The 14693-nt window shown below is 36.3% G+C and overlaps 1 protein-coding gene across 1 annotated transcript; it reads right to left on the reverse strand.

Moving 5' to 3' along the window:
* Positions 1–31: 31 nt before the first annotated feature.
* Positions 32–8331, reverse strand: LOC145766846 (microfibril-associated glycoprotein 4-like). The gene is made up of 7 exons (XM_082578548.1): positions 8151–8331; positions 7442–7590; positions 6987–7083; positions 6423–6472; positions 5195–5262; positions 810–877; positions 32–285 (listed from the first exon to the last, which is right to left on the reverse strand). The coding sequence occupies exons 1-7, from the start codon at positions 8329–8331 to the stop codon at positions 32–34; spliced, it is 867 nt and encodes a 288-aa protein (XP_082434674.1).
* Between the last annotated feature and the right edge of the window lie 6362 nt (positions 8332–14693).

The following is a 14693-nucleotide window of genomic DNA, read 5'->3' on the forward strand; positions in this document are numbered from 1 at the left end:
TAATAGTCTCATGTCTGTGTTCGTCTCGAGTTCATTGTTGTAGTGAACATATTTTCATTTCACATTTCTTCAATGAATATCTATTGTTTTTCCAGGGATGCCACGTAATTCCTGTGTGGCTCATGGTTCCATCCCTCAAGTACTTTCCATTTAAGTTGGCGTCGGAGCACTGAAAATACCACCAGCCACCGAAGTTTTCTTCAGCACAATTAGCAAAGGAAATAGCGTCGTTGTCGTGATCTTTTGTGGAAAACTGTTCATTATTGTGACGAGCCAAAGCATCACCTAAAAATTAAACAATGTGTTGGATATAGAATAAATAAATTCAATTTGTTTGATACGACTATAGACATATAATATTAAACGAAGTGTGACAAAATAAAAATATATTTTTCGGTTATTTTCAAGACTATTTTGTCTAAGGGTATTGATTCCTCAAGCATAAAGATAGAAATTTTTTCATTCAAAATATTCCCATAGTATATTGAAAAACTGTAGATTGCATTGTTATATAACAAGTGGAACGCGACAGAAACTTTTATAGAATTTGTTATGAAACTAAAATATTATGATCGACACTCAATTTCAACAGATGTTTTATGTCGTCGGGCATCTTATTTTTCAACAGGTTGATCATATTTGATCAGCTATGTCGTCAGGTATACAAGATAGTTATTTGATGTTGATGATGAGATGGTGCATTTTGTCAAACACTTTGCCTACAGCTGAACATCAAGTAATTTTCTTGTAATGAACTAATAAAGTTAGTCTATAATTTAAAAGATATTTCACGACCCATCTACACCAACCTGCATTTCCACTGTAGCTTTGAATCGTTGATCGATAATTTGTGGTTTCATCTCCGACTGAAAACGTTCTGCATTCACATATTAGCTTTATTTTTACAACGTAAAAATCCTTTAAGACAAGGTTTAGGGTATTAAAATTGCTGTATTTATGCTGTTTTTTTCAATACAACTGTGAAACCTGGAATATCTTAACAAAAATGGCTGAAAAATTTAATGCTTTTGAGATCTGGTGCTTTCGTTGAATGCAACGTGTTTCATGGCTTGCAAAGAAGACAAACGAACAAGTTTTACATCCAGTGATCTGGTTATTCTTTAAAATGTTTAAAACCAAACTATATGAATATCCCTCTCATGTCATATAAAACCGATCAAATTTTTGGAAAACTGGTGCTTGGTATACAAAAACAAACTCACCTGAAACAATTTAACGACAATGCAGAAACAGTCATTCCTACAACATACAGTATAATAAGAACACTTTGTCTACCATATAGACGCCTGCTTACGGAGACGGTTGAGGCGCACCGATGCCTGTCTTGGTAGTGTCAGGCCAATGGGGCGTGTGTCGGCGTCGGGGATGAACGAATAGAGTCTGGTGGTGGTTGATTTCCATTCAGAATTCTGTTTATGGTCCGCCCAAGCAGCCGTAGATATGTCTTGGTCATCAGCTTCGTTGATCAGAAGTTGAGCGGCTGGCACAAATGGGTGTCTTGATTTCAGTCAACGGGGTGCTCATTTGGGAGAGCAGAGATCTTGTGGTGGAGAAGGTGGTTAGGCTCCAGTGCCTGTCGACCGAAAAACAGAGTGACTTCTTCGCGATGAAGCTCAGCGGGTTGGATGCCAGCGAGAATGGGGAGATTGCCCAATGGTGTGGGACGTAGACATCCGGTCACTGTGCGCAGGGCGCTGTTTATGGCAGTGTCGATGTTATGGCAGTGAGCACTGCGGCACCAAACAGGTGCACAGTACTCTGCTGAAGAGTAGACAAGGGCTAAGGCTGCTATACGCAAAGTGTCAGCACTTGCCCCTCAGCTAGAGCCTGCCAGGCGCTTGAGTAGCGCAGCGCGGGATGTCATTTTCCTGCGCAGTGACACCAAATGGTTGCGGTATGTGAGCGATCTGTCTAGTGTCACCCCAAGATACCTTGATTCGGGGCAGAAGGACAGAGATTTTCCGTTGTTCTGGACGTGTAGCTCACGATCAGCTTCCCGATTGTGGAGGTGGAAAGCTGCTGCCACAGTTTTGGTTTCGCTGAGTTTGCCAGTCCTGGAGATAAGCTGAGAGAGTTTTTCGTGCACGGACATTTTGCCGAAAGGACATTTTGCCGAAAGACGTTTTGCCGAAAGACATTTTGCCGAAGGGACATTTTGCCGATGGACAAATTGCCGAAAGGAATAAGGTTGTGAACGATAGACTAAAACACATTGTGGAAAATATCGATACATATAACACAAAAATGAGTTTCGGCAAAATGTCCATTCAGCAAAATGTCTTTCGGCAAAATGTCCTTTCGGCAAAATGTCTTTCGGCAAAATGTCTTTCGGCAAGATGTCCTTTCGGCAAAATGTCCGGGTACCGAGTTTTTATGTCCTGGCTCAAGGTGTCTTCTAGACTTTCCCACGACTTTGTGGAGTGGAGAATTGCCAGGTCGTCCGCATAAGCGTATTTTGCGGAGACCGTAGTTGGCAGGTTGTGAGTGTAGATGTTGAAAAGAAGTGGAGCCAGGACCGATCCCTGTGGGACGCCGTTTTTCAGACGCCTCAGTCTGCTTCGCTGTGAGTTGCCAGTGGTGAGGGTGAAGCTTCGATTTCGGACAAGTTCCATAATCATATGAACCATATGTCGGTCAGGAAGCAGGCGAAGCAGCTTGTAAGTAAGGCCGCGATGCCATACGGTGTCATAGGCAGCTGTGAGATCGAAAGACAGCGCCGGCCTTCTTTTTTGCCTCAAAGCAATCCCCGATGTCTTGGGTTAAGAGTGTGACCTGATCTAAGGTGGATTTCCCGCGCCGAAACCCAGCTTGCTCTTTTGGAAGGAGCGGGTCGATGATTGGGTTGACGCGGGCATAGATCAGTCTTTTGAGGACCTTGAAAGGAACACAGAGGAGGGATATCGGACTATAACTCCTTGGGTCCTCTAGTGGCTTGTGAGGCTTAAGGATCGCAACCACTAAAGCTCTTCTCCAGATTTTTGGGATTGTGAAGTGGTGCAGGCAGGAAGAGAGAAGCCTACGTAACCAAGACTTTAGGGCAGGGCCAGCATGGAGCACAAGCTCAGGGCAGATCATATCCGGCCCTGGAGACTTGTGTGGTTTCACTAGGTGGAGGGCGGTGGCGAATTCCTCTGGAGTGAAATATCCAGAGATTGTGTTAGTCAAAGCAGTTTATTCAAATTATATTGTAAACGATTGAGCAATTCAACTGCAATGATATCTCGCAGTTCAACAAAAGTGTATGCTTTGGAATATAAAACTTTTCCGGCTCATCAGTGCAGTAAAGAGGAATTGTTGTGCTTTATCTGAATGTGTTTGATGCCTAGTTTATCATCACATTGATAAGTTCAAAGTAGTTGAAACAAAGGCTTGGCTTGTTGTAATTATTATTCCTAAACTTTTATTTTCATTGCCATTAAACGATCAAGTTTCTGAGTTAACATTTCTGAACTTTTGGCCACTTTAAGACCACAATGTGACACTCAACATAATTTCGAGCCAAAAGAAGTAAAGTTTGATTCTATTGTTTTGAATATTGGTGCGTTCCAATAAGAAAGCTTTGAGATGTTTGTTTTCTTGCAAATTGTATTAAATTTTACAATCTGTAGAGATGCACTTGACTAAATACACAGTTTTATAAGATTTTCCAGTTTTGCAACCTACTCTTCGCAAATCTGAAGACTTCAATAATATAATTATCAGCCACTAACTAAATCTTTAAAACATACAAACAACCGACAATATCCTAAATACTGAACTGAACTGAACTAAATACTGAAGGACATTATCTCAAATTATGGAACCAAGCACTGTTGCTTTATCTCTTAATGTTTTGTTGGGTTACAAGCACTAAGTTGGTTCTATTGTCACAACATTTATCTTCCTAACATTTGTTTGCAGCAAAAGTATAAGCAGATAATCCAACAAGGAAAAACCGTAACTAGAAAAGGTGGAAAATATTCTATGCAGAGAGCAATAAGAATATTTAAAATTATTAAATGTTTTAAGATTAATGATGCAGTAACCCCCTCCTCTCCTTGCATGTACAAATAACAATTTTTAAACCAGATATTTTGAATCACGAAGCCATATTCAGCTGCAGTGGCGCACCCAGAAAAAAAATTTAAGGGGCTAATTCAGAAATGTCGGCCAAGTGATTTGCGACAGCGACAATAGTGACAGTGACAATAGGCCAATGCCCATCCCTTTGATTAATATTTAAAGAAAAATTTTATGGTTTAATCCTCCTTTCAGCTTGCAGGTTGATAGTAACATTGGTAAGGAATTTTTCAGACTCATTTCCATCCATTTTCCGCCCCATCATAGATTGCATAAAATATTTAACCTTAATACTATTAAACTGAGCTACAGTTGTACTCCGAATGTTGCAAGCATCATATCCACCCACAATAAATCAATATTGCAGGCTGATAATGAACCATCTTAGCCTGGTTGTAATTGTAGGGTGAAGCCAGACTGTCCTTTGAATGGGCAATGTTTGCAGAAGGCTGTTGTTTACAAAGCCACCATTAATAACGGCCGAATGTTCTTAATTATATTGGTTGTTGTGAAACTACTTTTAAAAAACGTTTCTACAACCATAAACGTTCCTTCATGGATAAGTCTAAACGAAACAGCACGGAACTATCTAAGGCAGTTAGGGACCTTAAGGACAGGGGTGTTGATCCTAAAAAACCATGGTCCATCCATAGCTGTGCTCGGCCTTATAGTGGAGGTGGTCGTAAAAATTGTGGCCTATGTTTGGCTGAAAAGCTGGCCATTCTGAAGGCCGATGGTGGCCACCTTCTGAACAAGCGTTCCGAACTGGTGGGTAAATGTCGGCATAGAAACAAATTCAAACTCAAGTATTTCAAAATAAAATAAATTCCTTTTGATTTCCACATGTTATAAATTTAAAAATAAATTTAATTTGATGTTTCATCATCATTTTCAGCCTGTGGAAGCCCACTGCAGAGCGTAAGCCTTCCCCTTTTCATACCAATTTACATGATTATGTGCTAGTTGGTACCAATTGGTTGTATTGCATTGTTTGTCAATGTCGTCCCTCCACTTGATGTTTACAGGTTATAAATTTAAAAATAATTTTCATTTGATTTTTACAGGTTTTTTAAAAATAAATTTCATTTAATTTGTTCAGGTTACTACAGCTTACTTCATCGTTACTGCATTTTGCTTCTTTGTGATGTCACAGGTGTTGGCATCAATCTGCTTGGTTTCAATCTGAACATTTTAATTGAGGCTTTGTGGTAACGGGTGGAGGTAGCCCTTTGTAATTCTGAGGTTTCTTTTGCAGATTGGATTATGGTTATAATATTTAATATCTTTTCAGGAATTACCGATTTAAAGGTCTTTTTTTGAAGATTAAATTACAGTTATAATATTTAATATCTTTTCAGGAACTACCAATTTTTTCTTTTGCATGTTTTTCAGAACTTTTGATGATCCGTTTAGTAATAACTAGATTTGATTGTAGTTATTTATGTAGTTCCTTTTTTCTAATGTAATTTTGCCTTCAAGAAGTTGAAATTTATTGCGTATTTAGCCTATAAATATTTTCAGGTTCCTGATGAGGGCTTAAGTTAAGCTGAAAACGTTGAACGGTTAAAACTATTTGTTAATATGTAAAATATATAGTTATAATGCCCACTGCTCAGACCTGTTGTATTGATGTGTCTTATTCATATATAACCTGTAAGTAAAATGTATAAATGGAGAACATACAAAAGCTTCATTTTTGGTGGCGAGTTTAGGAGGGGTTCCTCTTTAGCTCCATGCTGGGTGCGCTACAGTTCAGCAGTTGCTTAAATCATGTTTTATTTCAGAAATTTTTCAGCCAATTAAACAGTTTTGAGATCTATATTGACATGGAAACAAAGAAAATGTTGAAAGTTGAATCTTAATTAAAACAAAACGCTTTGTTTTAAAAGTGAATCCTGTACAAGTATTATTGCAAGGTATTAAAAACAATATATAAAACTTTGTACGTCTATGTGTAATATACTTTTTGCATATTATACTGTAGCTTCAATGAAATATGTTTCACTTGTCTGCAGCGAATTTTTCTACTTTATTTTAATTTATAGCCGTTTGATAGCAATTAATGTTTGCTACAGTGCAAATAACACTTTTGAAAATTCATTGTTCATCACGTAATGATGATACTTCCTGCTTTATGCTTACTCTACTTATCTGTACTCAGCGTAAGCTGCAGAACCCCATGGGACCAGAACGGAACCAGAATGGGACCAGAATGGAACCCCATGGGACCAGAAACAACATGTTGGCTTCACCCTCACGTAATGATACTTCCTGCTTTATGCGTACTCTACTTACGTGTACTAAGCGTAAGCTGTGTTTCCTTCCCAGTCCTCGATATCAACTCTCAACATGTGACGTCTTGTGCTTAAAATCTTATGTAAGCTTTTGAGTCCTAAATATATGAAACAGAAGAGATTGGGGTTACACTGAAGCAATTCAGTTTTGAGAGATGTAATGCTTGCTTACTTGACGCTAAAGCATCAGACATAATACGGAAGTTACATCAAAACTATTCGAACGTCACTTGCATCTTGTACTAAAACTCAAAGTACTTTTTGTTTTGAACCAAACAACACAACGCGCCATTTGATCTATTATTGCAACAAACTTCTGAAACTTAAGGTATGTTGGAGCGTGACAAGTCGACATCATTTAGTCTTTATCTTAGGGGACTTGAGGTTACGAGATGAAATTTTGTCATATGAAATGAACAATTTTACTTGGATGCGGCTGATTGAGTTGACTTAAGCTATGATGACTATTGCATATAAATCAAATGTGTAACTGATCTGTAAGCTGGAATGGCAACCTACTATTAAAAATATATAACTACAGTATGAAGCTACTGCATATGACAGTATAAAAATAAAATTAATGGCTAGAATATAAAACGATAAAATTCATACCGAGCCAGAACTCTCCGTATTTTTTGCCAAACCCTTCAACGTAGTCATTCCAATTCCGATAGAAATCCACTTCTCCAGAAAATCGTTTTTGAAAAACCTAAATCAAAAAATTAACAAATCCACTTGTCACACGCTCATCTATAAACTGAAGTGATGGTACGCGACATTAGTAATAATGTAGGCACTGAAGTCTTGTTTTGAATCAAATATAGTTATTACTTTCTAAAACTGCAACAACCTGTTTTATCCTAAAAGAGGGATCCTTGCAAGGTCCTTATTCAAATAGAATGTTATAGGTCTTGTTTTATGTTCAAACCAAGTATTTGTATAAATGGCCTCTTTCCTGCAATATTTATCCACTACTGTCACAAATCCTAAGTAACGTTGTTGAACATATCTTTCCACTTCTTTAACTACATATGTGTTAACGATGCTGCATATGTGTTATAACAAACCATCCAGTTGCTGCCATTCCTTTGAAATTCACAGTAAACTTTCAACATTGTTCCATTCACAACGATGTTGTAGAAACCGTCAAAAGTAAAGCCAGCCTGATAGAGGTCGTCACAATTACCATAGTTGCTCACTGGTTGTTCAGTCATAGCTTTACAAAAATAAAACGTGTATTTAGTCGAATTTCTTTTGAGAAAACTTAAATTGTTTATAATGTTTAATTCTTAGTTATCTTGAAGTTTTATTATATTTTAATTATTGCAAAGCAGCGAGTGGCTTGCCACTTCCACAAAACTTTTACAATCCAGTTAAAATCGAGGAGGAGAATTCTTTCTTCAGCGTTTTCCTCCAAAAAATACAAATTGTTTGTTTTCGATGAATAACAACCAGTTTCAATGAAGTTCATTTTGTTCCAAGCGTTGATTGCTGAATTAGCACAACTTTTATCAACCAAAATGTTCTATCCATTTAAAAAGTGATGTATTCAAACTTTTGATGTATGTAAAGCATGCTTCTATTTGAATAAGATACTGAAGTAGCCGCTTTACGGTAGCGAAAGTTGATCAATTAATTATACAGGTTTTCGAACCTACCTGACTTTGTTTATTTGATATGTCTTTGGTTTTGCAAAAACCTTTTCATCGATCGATTTTGCAACCAACACAAAGCAACATTCAAAATTTTAATTATTTTAGACTAACAACTTCTTACCTTTGATTTCATCACCAACAATCGCTTTCACCATGTCCTCATCGATTTGAACTGGAGGGCACGGTTTTTCTTGTTCGAAAAAAATGGCTTGTCCTTCATAACTCAGCAAGCCATCAGTAGATTGTATTTCGTGTGTGCGACATATCGTGAACTTTTTAACAGCACTCACTGACGTAGCCATACATACAAACATAATCCACAACAAAACAATACTTTGTTGTTCCATGGTGCTTGTTCAAACAAGCTATGTTCAAAAATAATGGTTTTCAGTCTTATCCCTTCAATTTAAATGGGTGGACAATTTATGTGCGTCACAGCTCAGTTGACGTCATGGCACACATCAACCATGACTTCGCAGAAGATTATATGCAGGAGTGAAAAATGCACGTCATTGACCAAATATTTAGCCATACGTATTAATGTATCGTTGTACAGAAAAACTTCATAAAAATTGATTCAAATTTTCAACTGAACACATTTTCAACTTTGATGGAATCTTTATTAAGTGCTTATTTAAATAGATAATATTCAAAACTAATTCTGTTTGAATAAGAACCTTCAAAAAATCGCACAGACTCTTGAGTGGTTACGGCAGTATCAACTATATTTGTTATAAACTTTGATTTTACCTATTCAATGGAATTGTCCAATTTTTTTAATGCATTTAGTTTATTACTTTTAATTTTCTTTATTATTTTGTCAACATATCCAATCTAGTAGAAGAGTTTTCAACCGGAGATAGATTTTATTTTTCAATAAGTTAAATTTACTTAAGCAGAAATTAATTGACTGTATTATGATAAACGAACGAGTTCTAACCAAACATTGCAAATGTCGGTCAATTTTTTTTTGGCAAGGTTGAAATAAAAGTAAGATGGAGGCGAGACTATGATTTAGATTTCAAAATTCATATGCAAAGAGCTGAAATAACTCTGGGATGTCGGCTGCATAGCCGAGTGGTGAGAGCCCTGGAACGGCAATCGAAAGGGCACCAGTTCGACACCGCTGAAGAGCATGCGGCTGTGTCTTTGGCAGGACACTTAAAGGCATGCCTGAAGGTGGACACGAAGATTAGCTTTCTTGCCTTTCCGTCCACTTAATCTAAATCTTCAACCAACAAGTGTAATACGACAAACAGAAACTCTGGGATGAATGGAAAGGAGCATTTTAATTGTTGGTTGTTCCCTTTTATATAATCTTTGCTATCTTTGATGATCTTCGGCGCAAATCTATTAAATAAGAAATAATTTGTACAAAACTATTTCTCATGCATTCAATGCAAATTATTGTCCCATGTCTTTCAGTCACCAGACCCTCTCAACCACACTGTTTTACTTTTCAGATATCAATTTTGCATTGTTTTTAGTTGAATTCTAACTTTTAGTGTCCTCACCCAATGTTTTTTTTAAATTTGCTAATGCTCCATGCATAATAATTGCTAATGCTCCATCTTGTTGTCGTTTCGCAAAATCACAACCAGGCGTTTATGATAAAGGACATACGTGTTTGGAAACTTTAATCGTCATCACTCAATTTCATAACCAACACAAGCAATATTCAAAATTTAATTAATTTTTTGTAATTTCTTTTTGCCTTTTATTTCATTTGTAATGATCTCTTTCACCTTGTCCTCATCGATTGGCCGATTTTAGTTGAAGGACATTGTTTTTTTGGTTCAGCAAACACGGCCTTGTCCTTCATATCGCGGCAAGCCATCAGTCGTTGGGTTTTCGTGTGTGCGACATATCGTGAACTTTTTAACAGCACTCACTGATGTAGCCATACACACAAACATAATTCCAAACAAAACAATACTTTGTTGATTCGTGGTGTTTGTTCAAACCAGCTGTGATCAAAAATATGTCTTATCTTTTCAACATAAATTAGCAGACAAAGTGTTTGCGTCACAGATCAGCTGACGTCTTGCACAGATCAATCATATTTTCGGTGAAAATTTTCTGAAGTTAACCCTATCTTAGTACAAGCCGCTTTCTTTCGCGGAAAGCACGTCACGGGCTATCTTAGTCCCGTGCTAATTAATCTCTTATAACGGAAGCTATGAAAATCACAGAACTAAAATATTTTACAAGGTAATAACCATGTGTATTGTGAAAATAAATCAATAGCTTTTTTTCCTTGGTCTGAACCTTAAAATATTTGACCAGGCTAACACACACAATAGTATTTCAATAAGATAAATTTATGTTATGGAACCGGTTTTCTTCCATTAGGAATCGTCAGCATAACTGAGTCGAAATAAAAATAAGCCTACATCAAGAGATGTCAGCACAACTGAGTCGAAATAAGAATTAGCCTAACCGGTTCCATAACATAAATTTATCTTATTGAAATACTATTGTGTGTGTTAGCCTGGTCAAATGTTTTAAGGTTCAGACCAAGGAAAAAAAGCTATTGATTTATTTTCTTAGTGATATTGCTTTCTGTATTAGGTAGATCGCCCATTTGAGGAAGTGTCATAGTACCAGATCACCTTTTTCAGTTGGTTTTTCCCATTTTTGATCATGTGTATTGTGCGTATAGAAATTAAATTTTTATTCAATGAATATATTGAAATAAAGTGTTTGAGGTAAAAAAAATTCCAGAAAGTCGGTTTTTATTTTAATTTCCCAAAAGTAGCTTCAAAATTGAAATTTTTGAATTATAACTAAACTAAAAAAAATTACTTGTGCTCATTCATATAAGCCATTTTTGAACGCTTCTACATTTCAAAATGATTGCACTACCATTTATATTGCACGATCATTAACATATATATAACTACCATTGCACGAAAATGTCTAGCCACCTGAGACGAAATGCTTATTGTGAAGGACAGGAAGGTAGAAAAATGACCAGTGTAGGTGTAGAAAACTCGCAAATAAACAAAACTAAAAGTCAAGAAATTTCACATTTCTAGCATATTTCCTTCTGTGAAATATTTCACTAATAGAGTAGGGCGTCCTAATAAAACCCCGTGTAGCTACAGATAGGGTTAAACTGTGTTTGTGTATAAATACGAATTATTAGTGTTTCAGCCAAACTAATTAATGTACTGTTGCATATTTACACTTTGCAAAATAATGATTTAAATGTTCATCTAATAACACTTTCAAACTTACGGGATCTTCAAAAGATTCTTATACAAGTATAGTTTATTCAAAAATAATTTTGATTGTATAAAACCTTCTGAAGACCCCACACAATGTTGGATTATTTGAGCAATACCAACTATATTTGTTATGAACTTCGGTTTTATGTATTCGTTTCATCGGAAATTGTTGATTTTGTTTAATGCATTCAATTTAATAATTTTAATTCTATACATTTGCAAAGTTATATCCAATCTAGCGGTGGAGTTCTTGTAAATTTCACTTTCCAATCAGGTAAATGTATTAGGGCAGGATTATAAACAATGTGACTACCAATTCTTTTTATTCATATATTAGAAGTGTTGGTGTTGATCAATTACGTGATGGTTGGAAAACTGTGATTTAGAATTCAAAATTGATATCTAGATAATTTCTTGACTGGCAACGAGCAGTTTAAAAGTCGGTAGTTTTGTTGCATGTGACCTTTTTAGACATTCATGATCTTCCTTTTATGTTTATCAGAATAATTTGTTTGCGTCAATCTAATGTGTAATGTCTTGATAATTTTAATTTGTAGTAGTAAGAAATAGTTTAATTGTCGTCATGTAGTTATCGAAAGTCTTGTCGTAGTTTTCAGAAGAAGATCTCAGAAACGTTTCGTGACAACAAGTTTAAGTTATCATCCAGATAAAAGGTAGCATTTCAAAATGTTGTAGCTGTAATTTATCTAATATGTTTTACGAGAGGTTATACCAGCAATTCATTGCTACAATCATATCATATTTTCATGTGTTAGTTTTCTTGTTCGAAACAACTCTGCTTTTATGTTTCGTGCAAGAGCGATTTTAATCTTTTGACTTCACTCTGTGCTTTGTTTTATTTTACGATTTTGGAGATATTTTTAGGTTTTTTTATTTTTAATCTTCACATTAAGTTCTTTAGATTAATAACAATGCAGTGGAAATACTTTTCCCGTCATGCAAAACGTTTTAAAGTATTTGTTAACAGGTTCGAGTGACAAACACTTTGAAATTATTTAGTTGGATTGCTTTTTTTTCAATTATGACGGTGAAAATGTAGTGTAAGAGAATGTGGGTAACTGGTACCAATCAGCAATCAGCATCCGCATGTATTTTCGAAAAGACATTTTAAACAAAATTTGTTTCATTATTTTTCGATCTCACAAAGTAGTTAAATGTAACTTCCAAAGTAAAATAATCACAAAACGTGGCTCATAGAAGGAGTTGCAGCTATGCCTATGATGCTCGGATTGGATTGGATTCATTGAACTTTATCAACTATTGAAGTTTTTCTTTATACTTGGTAATAAATGTGGAGAATTTACAAAGTCATTCAGGCTTGGATCGAATTAAAATGGAAGACGCCATATTTGAGTTTCTCTCTTGTTAGGAATCATCAGTGGATGATCAAGTTTGGAAAATAAACAAATAAATTTGCACAGAACTCATTGTCAATACAGTGCAAAATATAGAGACGAAGATGACAAAAGATTTCATCCAAATTTGACGACAAAGCATGAGATGTTTGCATCAGCATCGTTGACGTCATGAAGTCAACAGGATATCTTAATGACGCGTCGGTGATACGTAAGTTTGAAGGTATGTGATGTTTGGTGACTTCATATGTTGATTTTGAATCTTCTTCTTGGGACTGAATAACTCTCAAAGGATCTTTCGGGCACGTTTTGGACTTGCAGACTCTTTGAACCACTGACGCAGACCCAGTTATCTAGATTATTGCAAAATGACATTTTTCTCGGTTTTGTGGATATGTGTTCCATCGGGTTCCACCATCGTGACACCATCGGCGCAGCAGAAAAATAAAACAGAAAAATTGTTTGTTAACTGATAAACAAAGCAAGAGCATAAGGATAATAATAAATTAAATTCAAAAATCTGCGTCGACGGATAATCGAATCTGATCTTTGACATGCAACCACGTGGACAAACCCAAGATTAAAATCAAAAACACCATCTGTGCTTGGTGCGCACGTTTAAAAACGTCAACACTCTACATTGTTGCAGCAGATGTCAAAGGATTGTATCCGTCGCTTAAACGCAGTGTAGTCAATGAAGCCTTGAAAAACTCACTTGCAACGAAGACTACCTATCCTGCAGAAGCTAGAAAGACAATTATTCAGTTAAATGAATTTTGTATGAATAATGTTGTAACCCAGTATGGGGAAAACGTCTGCACCCAAACTGATGGGATTGTCACAGGTGACAATCATTGCGTTTCCCTGGCGAACACCACCGTACATTACATCCTTCAAGATTCAAAAACTATCCTGCAAGAAGCTTGTGTATTTAAAAGATTCATCGATGACATTATTTGGATATCAATTGGTACGACTGCTACAAACTCAATCAAATCCGCACTGAGAGAAAGTTTCGCAAAATTTGATTTAAATCTTACATTCCGGCAAACCGACACTCCGCAAGACTCAGACACAGTGCAATTTCTGGATGTCAACCATTGCATCAGTCATAATACAAAGTTCAAGTTTGTGACAAAAGATTTTGTCAAAAGTACTGCGCTAGATCGCTGCTTCATCAATGGCACCTCGCATCATCCATTGACGACTTTCAAGTCAATCGTTTACAGCGAAGCCTTGCGGCTACGCCATCTGAACGAATTGTGGGAATTTCGGCATCGGAGCCCTTTGTGGGAATTTCGGCTCACACAATATTTCAGTGATCCAACACACTAATGTTTTGAACACTCCCCATAAAGTTTTTAAACTCAAGCAACAATTAGATTGTAGTAACTATGGTATTTATGTAGCAACTTGTAACGTATGTAAGGAACAGTACGTCGGCCAAACTGTGAATAAATTTTCTGTTCGTTGGACAGGCCATCGTAATATCTGGAATAAATTTGACCTCTCTGAAAATAATGACAGTGCAGCTTTACTTAAGCATTTCGCTAATTTCCATGATCTGAGCAATAAGCCGCCTCTGTCCAACTGTTTCAGTGTTACTTTTCTTGAACAACCTAGTTTAGACCGGCTTGATGCTTGTGAGGACAAATGGCTTGACAAGATCAAAGCCACCATCAATATTCAATCCATGATTTTACCTGCAGTGAAATAGTTTGTCTATTTTCTACCAATTATTTATTTACTTTTGACCTTATGTTGACTCCACTGCTATGCATTCCCGTGGCATTCAAGCCTTTGTTTTATTCTTATTACGTCATAGTGCGTATATTTTCATTTTCTTCGCACGATTCGTAACTTGTTTCATATTATAGACCAGTGCTCTTCAACCTTTTTTGGTTTCGTGAACCCTTAAAGTTGTTGTGACGAACTCATGCACCCTGTTTACTTAAAAGGTAAACTGAGATAAAAGCGATCTAAAAAGTCATTATTTAATGACTGTTTTGTTGTTGCACAGTATTAACTAATAACTCAAACCGAGGTATGATATCTTTT

This window comes from Aplidium turbinatum, chromosome 3 (genome assembly GCF_918807975.1).
Source record: "Aplidium turbinatum chromosome 3, kaAplTurb1.1, whole genome shotgun sequence".
NCBI lineage: Eukaryota > Metazoa > Chordata > Ascidiacea > Aplousobranchia > Polyclinidae > Aplidium > Aplidium turbinatum.

Coding starts and splice junctions, on each gene's coding strand:
- LOC145766846 (XM_082578548.1), bottom strand. CDS start 8,331: ATGGCTACGTCAGTGAGTGCTGTTAAAAAGTTCACGATATGTCGCACA. Junction 7,084..7,441: donor GGAATGGCAGCAACTGGATG/GTTTGTTATAAC, acceptor TTTTTGATTTAG/GTTTTTCAAAAACGATTTTC. Junction 6,473..6,986: donor ATACGGAGAGTTCTGGCTCG/GTATGAATTTTA, acceptor TCATATATTTAG/GACTCAAAAGCTTACATAAG.